At 44.5% G+C, this 14825-nt stretch overlaps 1 protein-coding gene and 1 non-coding gene across 3 annotated transcripts; both read right to left on the bottom strand.

Annotated features, from left to right (window-relative positions):
- Positions 1-9100, bottom strand: GTF3C6 (general transcription factor IIIC subunit 6). Of its 2 annotated transcripts, none has more exons than XM_025382466.1 (6): positions 8816-9100; positions 8386-8466; positions 7130-7193; positions 6997-7041; positions 5089-5202; positions 1-364 (listed from the first exon to the last, which is right to left on the bottom strand). In XM_025382466.1, the coding sequence occupies exons 1-6, from the start codon at positions 8867-8869 to the stop codon at positions 84-86; spliced, it is 639 nt and encodes a 212-aa protein (XP_025238251.1). In that variant the 5' UTR covers positions 8870-9100; the 3' UTR covers positions 1-83. The 2 variants fall into 2 exon arrangements, with proteins under 2 accessions (XP_025238251.1, XP_025238252.1); XM_025382467.1 differs by having other exon boundaries at positions 8392-8466; positions 8816-8984.
- LOC112624002 lies at positions 4347-4450 on the bottom strand. Its single transcript, XR_003119333.1, has one exon. It is a non-coding gene; the product is annotated as a small nucleolar RNA U13 (small nucleolar RNA).
- Positions 9101-14825: the final 5725 nt, after the last annotated feature.

The raw sequence follows: 14825 nt of genomic DNA, 5'->3' as shown, positions 1-14825 counted from the left end.
CTACACAGCAATTATTTTTATGTAAGAACTCTAAAAAGTTCTTGACAAGTTGTTATGAGAAAAATTTCATCTAGGAGTGATTTCTAAGGCAGCATTTGAGTTTCCATAAAAACAGAACCTTCTGTCTCAGAAGATATATCAATAAGAGGACCAGAATCTTCTATATCCAAGTGCATTGGTTTCTCCTGTTCACAACTCAGGTTTGAACTGTCGTTCATCTGAATCTCTTCCTCTTCCAATTCCAAAGATTTATCTGGGGCTGAGGCTGCCACTTCTTCGTCTTCATTTTCATGTAGAAAGCTACAAATCATGTTGGGTCGATAGGAGAAATCATTATCCTTTATTTGCAGCCATTCCACCCCACCTAATTTGGAAGGGATGAGAAATAAACCAAAAAGAAACAAAAAATGAATTTTAGTGAAGTATATTTTTATTTAATTTAAATCTCTATCATATGAATACATGTCAAACTGAAAGCCCAACATAAATCAAGGAATATGGTGTCTGTAACTACTGATAAAATATATTTTCCATCTTCTCTAGAGACCTTGGAATGCCTATTAGGTAGGTACCATCAAAATCACTACAAGTTATCAACCTCAATTACTATTCCATGCCTTTTTCCAGAGTTCAGTTCTCAGCTCATTATGAAATATAATCTGAGTACTCTCTGCCATCTTATGCCTTCAAGGAAACTTACCACTACCCTATAATTTTTTTTTTTTAAGACAAAGTCTCGCTCTGTCACCCAGGCTGGAGTGCAGCCACGATCTTGGCTCACTGCAACCTCCGCCCCCCAGTTCAAGCAATTCTTGTGCCTCAGCTCCCCAAGTAGCTGGGATTACAGGTGTGTGCCACCATGCCCGGCTAATTTTTTATTTCAATAGAGACGGAATTTCACCATGTTGGCTAGGCTGGTCTCGAACTCCTAACCTCAAGCCATCCACCCGCCTCACCTCCCAAAGTGCTGGGATCACAGGCATGACCCACTGCACCTGGTTATTAGTCCTTTTTCTTCCAATTCAGTTTCAACTACAGATGTTCATATTTTTTTCCTGCAATAACATCATTCTCCTAGTCAGCCAGGCTCAAAATCTTGAAGCTATCCTTTATTCTGTTATTTAGCATAATACTTAAAATAGAATGAATTTGATGTTCACTCATATTCGTCCGTGTCTGTTTCAATGTAATTTACTTTAGAATGCAAGTTCCTAGAAGGTAAGTCACACTTCCTCTCTGTTCTGTCTTACCTCCAGCATGGAGCTGTGTTTGGTAGCCAGCCTACAAGATGGTCCCCAGTGATCTTCACCTTCCTGGTATTCATGCCCTTGTGTAGTCCTGTCCCACACTGAGTAAGATATTGTGGAAATGACAAGACTGTGACTTCTTTCTTTTTTTTTTTTTTTGAGACAGAGTCTCGCTTTGTCGCCCAGGCCAGAGTGCAATAGCGTGATCTCGGCTCACTGCAACCTCTGCCTACCGGGTTCAAGCAATTCTCCCACCTCAGTCTCCCGAGTAGCTGGGACTACAGGCATGTGCCACCACACCTGGCTAATTTTTTGTATTTTTAGTAGAGATGGGGGTCTCACCATGTTGGCCAGGCTGGTCTTGAACTCCTGACCTCAAGTGATCTGCCTGCCTTGACCTCCCAAAGTGCTGGGATTACAGGCATGAGCCACCGTGCCCAGCCAAGACTGTGACTTCTAAGTCTAGTTCATAAAAGACACTGTGGCTTCTACCTTGTTTTCATGGAATACTTTATCTGAGAGAAGCCAGCTGCCATATCAGGAGGGCATTCAAACAGTCCTGTGAGAACAACATAGCAAGGAACTGAGGCCTCCTGCCAACAACCAAAATAAATTTTGAATTTATTTTGATGAATAAGCCATTTTACAATCAGATTTCCAGCATTAGTCAAGCCTTCAGATGACTGCAGCCCAGATAACATTTTGACTGCAACCTTATTGGAGACCTGGAGCCAGAACCACCTACCTAAACTGCTCCCAAATTCCTGATTCACAGAAACTGTAAGATACTGGTTTTCTGTTGTTGTTTTAAGCTGTTAAGTTTAGAGGTAATTTGTTATGCAGCAGTAGATAACTAATGCAGACTCGAATTGTTGGTTGCTCATTTATTTGACTAAACAAAACACCCAAATATTCCCAAAGATCTGTCAGATTATTAAAGACTACGAAGAGGAAACTCGTAACTTCCTTTAATAAGAATATCCCAATGATAGCTAAGCTTATGATACATGTCAGCCTTTTAAGTTTATTCTAGAACCTAGTACCACTTTCTTCCTATAATTATTACAAGGTGCCTAAAAAAGGGGATAGTTCAGGGATATACATAATAAGAACAAGGGTTTATTATATAGTTGTATATAGGTGATGTAATTAATTTTATAAGATCAATGTACCTTCAAATGTTTATTCCCTGTTAAGCTATAAATACTCATCATGAGAATCTTACTAGAGTTTCATATGTGTTATTGAGCAGTGAACTTTTAAACCATCAAATTATTGTTTTTTCAACTCCACAAACGTATGTCTACTTCAGGTGAAAGAAGCACTAGTCTAAAAGTCTCTAGTATGTGGTGACCAGCAAGTGAAGAAGAATAAGTGGATGCAAATTAAGAACTCATGCCTGTAATCCTAACACTTTGGGAGGCTGAGGCAGGAGGATCACTTGAGTCCAGGAGGTTGAGACCAGCTGGGTAACATAGTAAGACCCTGTCTCTATTTAAAAAAAAAAAAAAAAGGTTGGGCGCAGTGGCTCACACCTGTAATCCCAGCACTTTGGGAAGCTGAGGTGGGCAGATCACATGAGATCGGGAGTTCGAGACCAGCCTGACCAATATGGAGACACTCCATCTCTCTACTAAAAATACAAAATTAGCTGGGCGTGGTGGTGCATGCCTGTAATCCCAGCTACTCAGGAGGCTGAGGCAGGAGAATCACTTGAACCTAGGAGGCGGAGGTTGCAGTGAGCTAAGATCGCACCACCCCACTCCAGCCTGGGCAACAAGAGCGAAACTCGTCTCCAAAAAATAAAATAAGATAAAGAAACCCTGTCTCTACTAAAAATTAGCCAGGCGTGGTGGTGGGTACCTGTAATCCCAGCTACTCAGGAGGCTGAGGCAGGAGAATCACTTGAACCCGGGAGGCAGAGGTTGCAGTGAGCTGAGATCACGCCACTGCACTCCAGCCTGGGGGATAGAGTAAGACTCTGTCTCCAGAAAAGAAAAAAAGAAAAACGTCAGAAGAAAAAGAAAGCCTGGGCACAGTGGTCTCTTCAGGAGTTCGAGACCAGCCTGGGCAACATGGCGAGACTCCATCTCTACTAAAAATACAAAGAAGGACGGGTGCGGTAGCTCACGCCTATAATCCCAGCACTTTGGGAGGCTAAGGCAGGCAGATCACAAAGTCAGTTCCCGACCAGCCTGACCAACATGGTGAAACCCTGTTTCTACTAAAAATACAAAAATTAGCTGGGCATGGTGGCATGTGCCTGTAGTCTCAGCTACTCACAAGGCTGAGGCAGGAGAATTGCTTGAACCTGGGAGGTGGAGGCTGCAGTGAGCAGAGATCACGCCACTGTACTCCAGCCTGGGCGATGGAGTGAAACTCCATCTCAAAAAAAAGAAAAAACAAAAACAAAAACAAAACAGCCAGGCATGGTGGAACATGCCTGTGGTCCCAACTACTGGGGAGGCTGAGGTAGGGGGATGGGGGGCAGAGGTCACAGTGAGCCGACATTGCACCACTGCACTCCAGCCTGGGTGACAGAGTGAGACCCTGTCTCAAATAAAATAAAATAATTAAATAATAATAATAAAAAAAACTAGACTGATGACTAACAATTGTGGTCCTAGAGTCTCCCCCACATTTAAAGCTAGCTTTTGGCCAGGGGCGGTGGCTCATGCCTGTAATCCCAGCACTTTGGGAGGCTGAGGCAGGTTGATCATCTGAAGTCAGGAGTTCAAGACCAGCCTGGCCAACATGGCGAAACCCTGTCTCTAATAAAAATACAAAAATCATTCAGGTGTAATGGTGCATGCCTGTAATCCCAGCTACCTGTAATCCCAGCTACTCGGGAGGCTGAGGCAGGAGAATCACTTGCACCCAGGAAGCGGAGGTTGCAGTGAGCCAAGATGGCTCCACTATACTCTAGCCTGAGTGACAGAAAGAGACTGTCTTTAAAAAAAAAAAAGCCAGCTTTTTCCAGCTGTGAGCCTGTTGAAAGCTGCTGCAACTGCCAAAAGTTTCCAAGGAATTTCAGCTTGGGAATTGAGAACTATTGTGATCATATCCACTTTGCTTACAAGGAAGTTTTTTCCCCCCACACATCAGACAGGTAATATGCTGACATCATAACAAGGTTTGAGGGAGGCACATCTTACACATGAATGTAAAAACATAATCATCATGCTTATGAACTACAAAAAGGTACAAGGAAGTTTTTAATTAAAGAGGGGAGGGGGGAAGGAGAAGAGAGAGAGAAGCACTACTGAATTCCCTAGGGCTTAGATACCAAGTTTCTTCAAAAAGTCCTCAGTCATTTCCAATGCCAAGCAGATAAAAGATTTCTACGTCCCCAGTGCCCTCAGCTATATGAGTGTTCAACTGAATTTTAACTCTATGCTTGGTACTTTACATGGAGCACCCTCCATTTTAATATATTAAACATATTATGAGGCCAGGCACAGTGGCTCACACCTGTAATTGCAGCACTTTGTAGGCTGGATCACTTGAGGTCAGGAGTTTGAGACCAGCCTGGCCAACATGGTAAAATCCGGTCTCTACTAAAAAAATTAGCCGGGCGTGGTGATGGGTGCCTGTCATCCCTGTTGCTCAGGAGGCTGGGGCAAGAGAATTGCTTGAGCCCAGGAGGCGGAGGTTGCAGTGAGCCGAGATTGTGCCAGTGCACTCCAGCTCGGGTGACAGAGCAAGACTCTGTCTGAAAAAAACAAACAAACGAAAATCATGTATAGTTATTACTAAAAAGTACAAGGAGTGTCCTGGCATCAATGTACCACTGTCAAAGCCAGTACTGGATCACCTATTTTCAGAGAATAAGGGAACTAACCTATGTTTTCTTCTCCTTCCTTCTTCTCTGTCAGAAGAGTTCTTGTCATGCTGAGCTTCTTCATTGTATGACATTTATATTTTAGCACTGTTTTATTATTGCCTTCTGTATCAGCTAGAACAGAAATGAACTCCATTATTATACTGCTTGTGCTATCAAATAAAACAAAGATGAAGCCTTAATAATTCCAGTGTAGGGAGTCAGATTAAACTACTTCCTGTCAAGACAGTGTAGTAAATTCAAGGTATAACTCATCCCTCCTGCTCCAAGCATAGAAAAATAACAGATAAAATACATTAACAGGCCAGGCACAGTGGCTCATGCCTGTAATCCCTGCACTTTGGGAAGCCGAGGCAGGTGGTTCACCTGAGGTCAGGAGTTCGAGACCAGCCTGGCCAACATGATGAAACCCCCGTCTCTACTAAAAGTACAAAAAATTAGCTGGGCATGGTGGCACATGCCTGTAATCCCAGCTATTTGGGCGGCTGAGACAGGAGAATTGCTTGAACCCAGGAGGCGGAGGTTGCAGTGAGCAGAGATTGTGCCACTGCACTCCAGCCTGGGCAACAAGAGCAAAACTCTGTCTCAAAAAAAAAAAAAAAAAAAAATACATTAACAATTGAAAGTACAACTGGATTCAAAAGTAACAAACATCTTCAGAGGTCAGAAACACAAAGTTATGAGTGCGATTAAACCCACAGGTCTAACAGGCTTCATCCTTGAAGTAGAAATTGGGGCCAGGAATTTTACCCTATAGCGTATTGGGATCTAAAATTCTACCACTCAAATGAAGGACCAAAGTCAGACTTACTACCTGAAGCCAAAGTGTGGAGTAGGGACATTCTCAATCACGACAGGCTGAGAAAAAAAATTGCTGCCAACCTGCTGCCTGGAGTTGAAACTTTCAGAAAACTCTATGCCTAGGCAGGAGGGAAGATGAGGCCCTTGAGCCAAGGATACGAAGCACAGACACTTCCATACATTGCTACTGTGAGTGTAAATTGATATCATACTTTAGAAAGTAGGCTGCTCTGCCTGTGAAGTAGCCCTTCTTTTATTCCTTGGCCAGGAGTGGTGGCTCACACCTGTAATCTTTTTGAGAGGATCCCTTTGAGAGGCCGAGGCAGGCAGGTCACTTGAGGTCAGGAGTTTGAGACCAGCCTGGCCAACATGGTGAAACCCCGTCTCTACCAAAAATACAAAAATTACCTGGGCGTGGTAACAGGCGCCTGTAATCCCAGCTACTCAGGAGGCTGAGGCAGGAGAATTGCTTGAACCTAGGAGGTGGAGACTGCAGTGAGCCGAGATCATGCCACTGCACTCTAGCCTGGGTGACAGAGTGAGACTCTGTCTCCAAAAAAAAAAAAAAAGAATTCAGGAGAGTGATGATCTCTGAAGACAGAGGGAGAGAAATGTTTGGAAATGGAGATAGAAGGACTTCAAATGTATCTGGAATGGGTTTGTTTGTTTTTGACACATAGTCTAGCTCTGTTGCCCAGGCTGGAGTGCAGTGGTACGATATCGGTTCACTGCAACCTCCACCTCCCCGGTTCAAGCAATTCTCATGCCTCAGTCTCCCAAGTAGCTGGGAGGCACATGCCACCATACACAGCTAATTTTTGTATTTTTAGTAGAAATGGGGTTTTGCCATGTTGGCCAGGCTGGTCTCGAACTCCTGGCCTCAAGTGATCTGCCTGCCTTGGCCTCCCAAAGTGCTGGGATTACAGGATTAAGCCACCTGGCCCAGCCTGGCATGTTTTTTTTTAAACTATAATCTGCGTCACATTTGGGAAAATGGTAGGATATGATACAGCTAGACAATGGATACATGAGATATTTAATGTTTATTATGCTTAAGTATGATTGAAATAGTTCATATTAAAAAGGGCTGGGCTAGTAATCACTTACCATGTTCAACATTTTCTTCAAATATAACACAGGTCCCAAGAGTGTCTACAGAAAAATACAAATTGTTGAGAAGAGCTACCATCTCTGAAAGGCCCATATCAGAAAGAGTTCCATCTATCTGACATCCTCCTACCTTCATACTCCCCAGCAAAGACACAGCTGTCCACTTGCAGAATGGGCCTCTCAGTGTCAATGCCCTACAACAGAATAAAGGATCATTAAAAAAAACATGATTAGAAAAAGGCTTCAACATTATAACCTTGCTACCAAGGAAACTAATCTCCAAAACTGGGGAAACTCTAGAGCATCTTGTCCTACCAAGTACAGGATAAACTACAATTGCTCTGATCACAGCAGCTACAACTTGAAGACTACTTAATTCATACTCAAGTAACAAGGTCTATTTCAATCAGCATCTTCTTCAAGAGTAAGCTAAGAACAGAGGAAGTTTTGTCAACAGTAGTGCAAAGAGTCTATCTATCTGTCATCTATCTATTTTTTGAGACAGTGTCTAGCTCTGTCACCCAGGCTGGAATGCAGTGGCGTGATCATGGCTCACTGCAGCCTTGACCACGAGGGTTCAGGCAATCCTCCCACCCCAGCCTCCTGAGCAGCAGGGACCACAGGAGCATGCCACCATGCCCAGCTAATTTATTATTATTTTTTATTTTTATTTTTTGAGATGGAGTTTTGCCCTTTGTTGCCCAGGCTGGAGTGCAGTGGCGCGATTTCGGGTGTCACTGCAACCTCCGCCTCCAGGGATCACGCGGTTCTCCTCTCTCAGCCTCCCGAGTAGCTGGGATTACAGGCGTCCACCACCATCCCCGGCTAATTTTTGTATTTTAGTAGAGATGGGATTTCACCATGTTGGCCAGGCTGGTCTCCAACTCCTGACCTCGTGATCCATCCACCTCGGCCTCCCAAACTGTTGGGATTACAGGCGTGAGCCACCGCGCCCAGCCATTTATTGTTATTATTATTGTAGAGAGGGGGTCTCGCTATGTTGCCCAGGATGGTCTCCAATTCCTGGGCTCAAGTGATCCTCCCACCTCTGCTGAGATTATAGGAGTGCTGAGATTATAGGAATATATGTACTGTTCCATATCACAATGTTACTTCCTCCAAATCTGTAACTTTCTCTTCAGCCACACATTCAAACAAGCAAGCAAAGTTAGCCATTTTCTCCTATCTGCTCCCATAGTACCCCTGTACTTTTACATTACACTTAATTATATATTAATTAATTATACTTAGTGTACTTCTTATCCTTAGAGTTCACTGCTTTGTAAGGTGAAATAAATATATCAATACTTGTGGACAGGTATTTCACCATTCTTGTTTTACATTTAAGAAACTCTAGAACAATCCCCCCAAGTCTAGAAAACTCACCAAAACCTTGCATTTATTTTCACATTTTGAGAGAAAGTCTGAATCAATAATTCCTGATAATTCCACCAGAACCAACTGCTCCTGGTGAAAGAAAGAGGGGTTAATTAACATGCTAGCACGCGAGCGGGCAAGAGGGAGCAATTAGCAAAAGAAGCCAAAAATCCCACCTTTGTGAAAACAGGACTCTGTTTTCAGCAAGAGGAAACGACGCTACCTAAGGTAACTTCCCGGTACTTTCCATCCTAAGTACGGGGTGACGATTAGGGCTCAGGTCCCAAGCTGCCCGGCTCCGCGTGCCCAGGAGCAAGAAGCCGGTGAGGAGCGTCGGGGCCTCCCTCCCGCCCGCAGCTCCCCGACTCCCTTCCCCACACACGGCCAGCACAGGTATCACCGCCACTGCGGTGCAGGCTTTCGGCGTAGCGCTTACTACCTCCTCTTCCTCCTCTTCTCCGTCTTCCAGACCCCGCTCGTCGGCCGCCGCCATGGTCCCTTGGCACTTCGCCTCCTAGTCACTGGCCACGCCCGCCCGGAGCCGCCATCTTGAGTGCGGGCAGCAGCTCCTACGCGGAGCAGCTCACTGGGTTCCTGCCACTCCGCTCCTCGCCGCGCAAACCGCTCCTGCCAGAACTCAAGATGTCGGCTTCCGGTGGGCGGGTGGCTACGGGCGCCGAGAGCGCTGGTGCTCGCGTGGAGACTCGCCACGGCCCACTCCTTGCTTAGTGACTGAAAGCGGGGGCGGGGGCTAGGCTGCTGTAGGCAGCGGAGCGCTGTCGGTCACGCAAGACAGACCCTGCGATCTAGGGAGTCGCCGGGCTCCCGGTCCCGCTGGCGGGGAGGACTGGCAAGGCACAGGGGATAAAGGTGAAAGCAAGGAAACCATGGTTTCAGGCGGATCATGGACAGAAAAGCCTTGTGTTGACCCGAGCACATTTCTTGGAAAGAAATTATTAATATTGTGTCAGCGCTCATCCTCAATTCAACGTCCCCCAAGCCAAGTTAAAGGCACATTCAGTTTAACACTAATGAGCGCCTACACGGTAAAAAGCACTGCACCAGGAGCTATGAAAAATAGAAAGTGGGCTTAAGTTTTAGGCCTGCAGGAGCATAGGATCTGTGAGAGGTATATAAATGGACCCAAGCAAGTGCTGTAGAGATACACATTGTTATAGCAATACAGAGACCTGGGCAAGAGAAGTTTGAACAGAATTTTCTTAAAGTATCCCATAGATGTTTCTGATTATGAAAGAAATGGTCTTTGAAAGAAATGGTCTTCCTACCTGAGATAGCATGATCTAGTGGTTAAGATCATGAGCTTTGGATATTTATTTATTTATTGATTTAGAGATGGAGTTTTGCTCTTGTTGCCCAGGCTGGAGTGCAATAGTGTCATCTGGACTCACTGCAACCTCCACTTCCCAGGTTCAAGCGATTCTCCTGCCTCAGCCTCCCGAGTAGCTGCAATTATAGGCATGCACCACCACGCCCGGCTAATTCTGTTATTTTTTATTAGAGACAGGGTTTCTCCATGTTGGTCAGGCTGGTCTCGAACTCCCGACCTCCCAAAATGCTGGGATTGCAGGCATGAGCCACCGCGCCCAACCTGAGCTTTGGATTTTAATACCTGTCAAGTTCTACTGCATTAACAGCAAGGCTTTGGGCAGATTGGTTATTGTGAGGATTAAATGAGACAATACATATAAAATAAATTTAGCCCAGTATTCAGCACATAGTAAGCATTTAAAGTGCATTTAATCTATTATTAGTAGTAATATATAATTTTTTTAGTACGCTGCTCTCTTTCTTTTATTCTTTGTTTCTTTCTCTTTCTCTCTTTCTTTCCTTTCTTTTTTGTGACAGGGTCTGGCTCTGTGGCCCAGCCTGGAATGCAGTGGCGCCATCATAGCTCCGTGTACCCTCAAACTCCTGGGCTCAAAGGGAGCCTCCTATCTCTGCTTCCTGAGTAACTGGGACTACAGGTGCACGCCACAGTGCCTGTCTTTACATAATGGTTGTATGAGTGTGCCATAACTTGATCCTCTATTTTTTAACACATAGGTTATTTACAGTTTGTGGATATTGTAAATAACATTGTAGTAAACACTCTTCTGTGTATATTTTTGTCCAGTTGCCTAATTAAATGTATTTCATAGTTTAAAAAAGTAGAAGGAACACTGGACCTGTTAGAAGTACATTTGAATTCTAGCTCTGAAGCTTAATAATTGTGAACTTTTCCAACCTCAGTTTTCTTTCTTCTTTCTTTTTTTGAGATGGAGTCTTGCTCAGTCGCCCAGACTGGAGTGCGGTGGCGTGATCTCGGCTCACTGCAAGCTCCGCCTCCCGGGTTCACGCCATTCTCCTGCCTCAGCCTCCCGAGTAGCTGGGACTAGAGGTACCCGCCACCACGCCCGGCTAATTCGTTTGTATTTTTAGTAGAGACAGGGTTTCACCGTGTTAGCCAGCATGGTCTCGATCTCTTGACCTCGTGATCCGCCGTCTCGGCCTCCCAAAGTGCTGGGATTGCAGGAGTGAGCCACCGCGCCCGGCCATCAGTTTTCTTATTTATTATATGAGAATGAAAATAATTATGCTTACACCAGGCGCGGTGTGCCTGAGCCATCCTAGTAGCTGGGATTACAGGTGTGCGATACCACACCTGGCTAATTTTTGTATTTTTAGTAGAGACGGGGTTTTGCGATGTTGGCCAGGCTGGCCTCGAACTCCTGACCTCAAGTGATCCACCTGCCTCGGCCTCCCAAAGTGCTGGGATTACAGGCATGAGACGCCTCACCCAGCCAGAAAGTGAGCCTTCTACCCCTGTCCCCCAACCATTTGTACTAGTTTCTTTTATATCCTTTCAAAGATATTCTGTGTGTTTATAAAAACACGTGTATATAAAATCTGTGAAATAATTTTTATTTATTTTTATTTTTATTTTTTTGACAGAATGAGACCGTCTCATTCTGTCACCCAGGCTGGAGTGCAGTGGCACCATCTCGGCTCCCTACAACCTCTGCCTCCTGGGTTCAAGCAATTCTCTTGCCTCAGTCTCCCAAGTAGCTGGGACTACAGGCATCTGCCACTATGCCCAGCTAATGTTTGTGTTTTGATTAGAGACAGGGTTTCACCATATTGGCCAGGCTGGTCTTGAACTCCTGACCTCAGGTAATCCACCTTCCTCAGCCTCCCAAAGTGCTGGGATTACAGGTGTGAGCCCCCGCAGCCAACCAATAATTTTAATATTAGAATGTGGCATGCATACTGGAAAACCATTCCCTTGGAAGGAAGACATGATCTAGAGTTTGTACCCTGTGAAAATAAGCTTAAAGTTTGAAACATCTTTCAGACTCAAAACAGGAGCTTATTAGGCACAGTAAGCATCCATAGGCACCCATCAGCATCAGTTTTGAAAGAGGGATACAAGCCTTTTGGTGATTGGGAGGAATTTCCACAATCTTAAAGTGGGACTCCATTCTTAATACAGTCTGCTCTCAATGACTTACAATTCTTAAAAAGATTAAAAGGAGCCGGGTGCAGTGGCTCAGGCCTATAATCCCAGAACTTTGGGAGGCTGAGGTGGGAGGACTGCTTGAGCCCAGGAGTTTGAGACCAGCCTGGGCCATATAGTGAGACCTCGTCTCTACAAGAAATTTAAAAAATTACCCAGGCATAGTGGCACATGTGTGTAGTTTCAGGTTCTTGGGGGGCTGAGGTGGGAGACTCACTTGAGCCCAGGACCTCAAAGCTGCAATGAGTTGCAATCATGCCACTTACTGCACTCCAGCCTGGATGACAGAGTAAGACCCTGTCTCAAAAAAGAGAAAACATTATGCCAAGTGAAAGAAGTCAGACACAGAGTACCACATACTGAATGGTTCCATTTATATGAAATGTCCAGAATAGGCAAGCCTATAAAGAGAGATAGTAGGTTGGGCGTGGTGGCTCACTCCTATAATCCCAGCTCTTTGGGAGTCCAAGGTAGGAGTATCCCTTGAGGCCAGGAGTTTGAGACCAGCCTGGGCAACATAGGGAGATCCCATCTCTATCTTTGAAGAGAGAGAGAGATTAGTGGTTGCCAGGGCTTGGGAGGATGGCAGAGTGAGGAGTGACTGCTACTGGATAAGGAGTTCTTTTTTTTTCTTTTTCTTTTTTTTTTTTTTTTAATGTAAAAGCAAGCTTATTAAGAAAGTAAAGGAGCCAGGCATCGTGGCTGACGCCTGTAATCCCAGTACTTTGGGAGGCCGAGGTGGGTGGATCACCTGAGGTTAGGAGTTTGAGACCAGCTGGCCAACATGGCAAAACCCCGTCTCTACTAAAAATACAAAAATTAGCTGGGGGTGGTGGCGGGTGCCTGTAATCCCAGCTACTCGGGAGACTGAGGCGGGAGAATCGCTTGAACACAAGAGGCAGAGGTTGCAGTGAGCCAAGATCGCGCCACTGCACTCCAGCCCTGGCGACAAGAGCGAAACACCGTCTCAAAAAAAAAGAAAGTAAAGGAATAAAGAATGACTACTCCATAGGCAGAGCGGCAGCTTGGGCTGCTCTACTGATAATACTTAAGTTCCTTTTTGACTATATGCTAAACAAGGGGTGGGTTATTTATGAGTTTTCCAGGAAAGGGGTGGGCAATCCCCAGAACTGAGGGTTCCTCCCCCATTTAGACCACATAGGGTAATTTCTGGACGTTGCCATGGGATCTGTAAACTGTCATGGCACTGGTGGGGCTCTCTTTTAGCATGCTAATGTGCTGTAATTAGCATATAATGAGCAAGGAGGATGACCAGAGGTCACGCTCATCACCATCTTGGTTTTGGTGGGTTTTGGCCAGCTTCTTTACTTCGTCCTGTTTTATCCGCAAGGTCTTTATGATCTGTATCTCGTGCTGACCTCCTATCTCATCCTGTGACTTGGAATGTCTAACCTCATGGGAATGTAGCCCAGTAGGTCTCAGTCTTATTTTACTCAGCCCCTGTTCAAAATGGAGTTGCTCTAGTTCAAATGCCTCTGACATATTCCCCCACCTTTTACAAGGGAACCCTTAATCCTAAGGGTTGTAGAGGGATGAAGATCCATTTTCTGCCACTTTTTCAGGATGAACAGGGCAATTATATTCCTGCCTAACTATGAGGGTCTCTTGTATTCAGGGTAGAGAGGAGCTCAGTCAGAAAGCGTCAGTATGGCGAGGGCCACTCATAACTCTTGAGTTCTGACAAAAGGTGATATCGTTTCCAAATTCTGGAGAAAACAGGTACAGAGAAACTAATATGCTCCAAAGTTTGTTCACAGGAGTATACTTTACTCAACTTTTAAAAGCTGTAAATAGCTCAAAGGAAAAGTTTTCTTGATTCCAAAGTCAGCCAATTGTGGTGCTTCAGACTATTTCCTTTGGGTTGGGGGGTCTCCTCAGTTTAGTCCCTTCGTGGTTCACCAGGAAGATGTTACTGGAAAGGGGTCCTGATCCAGACCCCAAGAGAGGGTTCCTGGACCTCACACAAGAAAGAAGTTGGGGAGAGTCCATAGAGAAAAGTAAAAGCAAGTTTATTAAGAAAGTAAAGGAATAAAGAAGGGCTACTCCATAGGCAGAGCAGCCAGGAGTTTCTTTTTGGGTGATGAAAATGTTCTGAAATTAATGGCAGTGGTTGCACAGCTCTGTTAATGTACCAGAAAAACAAAACAAAACAAAACAAAAACTACCAAATATATATTTTTAAAGGGTGATTTTTATGATATATGAATTATATCTTGATAAAGCTGGTTTTTTTTCTTTTGTTTTTTGTTTAAAAGAAAAGAATAGAAACACTTAAACTGAACAGAGAAGAGGAAATTTGCTTGGGGTGATCAAGGAAAAATCTTTGAAAGGTAGATAACCATCGTGGCTGCATAGAAATGTAATTTGGCTCTGGATCCAAAAAAGATGGCTTAAGGACCCATGGCTGAGAGGAAGAAAAGTTGGAAAGGGTCAAGTGTTATTAGTTTGCTTTAACTGAACCCACTTTAAGCCTTGTCTACTGAAACTAAGGCTGCTGAGGCAGAAATAATTTGAAGAACATTTATTGGAAGCCAAATGTGAGGATTGAGCTGGGAAGACACACCAATAGAGTTAGGAGTGTTCTGAAGTCTGTTACAAGTTACTGGAACAGGCTTTTAAAAGGACGGCCTTTTTTAGGAGAAGGGAGAAGGAGAGGGAGGGAAGGAGAAGGGAGAAGTACTCCTTATACCAAAGTTATTGGAGAGTACATACAGTACAGAATTTACAGTCATTGGCTACAGATTGCAACATGCAGGATAAAATGTCTGTGTCCAAGACAATCAGTAAAACTTTATGATCAGAAGTCAGTGTCCTTTTCAGTGTCAGTAGGTTATGCATTAATCAGTATGTCAACAATTTGAAGAACTCACAGATTCTTTACTCAGGGATAGGATGTTGCCATGAGTCACAAGAC

Source organism: Theropithecus gelada, chromosome 4, assembly GCF_003255815.1.
Source record: "Theropithecus gelada isolate Dixy chromosome 4, Tgel_1.0, whole genome shotgun sequence".
In the NCBI taxonomy this organism is placed as follows: domain Eukaryota; kingdom Metazoa; phylum Chordata; class Mammalia; order Primates; family Cercopithecidae; genus Theropithecus; species Theropithecus gelada.
This window is presented reverse-complemented; position numbering and strand designations above follow the sequence as displayed.

Coding starts and splice junctions, on each gene's coding strand:
- GTF3C6 (XM_025382466.1), bottom strand. CDS start 8,869: ATGGCGGCGGCCGACGAGCGGGGTCTGGAAGACGGAGAAGAGGAGGAA. Junction 8,467..8,815: donor GAGAAGAGGAGGAAGAGGAG/GTAGTAAGCGCT, acceptor TTCTTTCACCAG/GAGCAGTTGGTTCTGGTGGA. Junction 7,194..8,385: donor AAAATAAATGCAAGGTTTTG/GTGAGTTTTCTA, acceptor ATTCTGTTGTAG/GGCATTGACACTGAGAGGCC.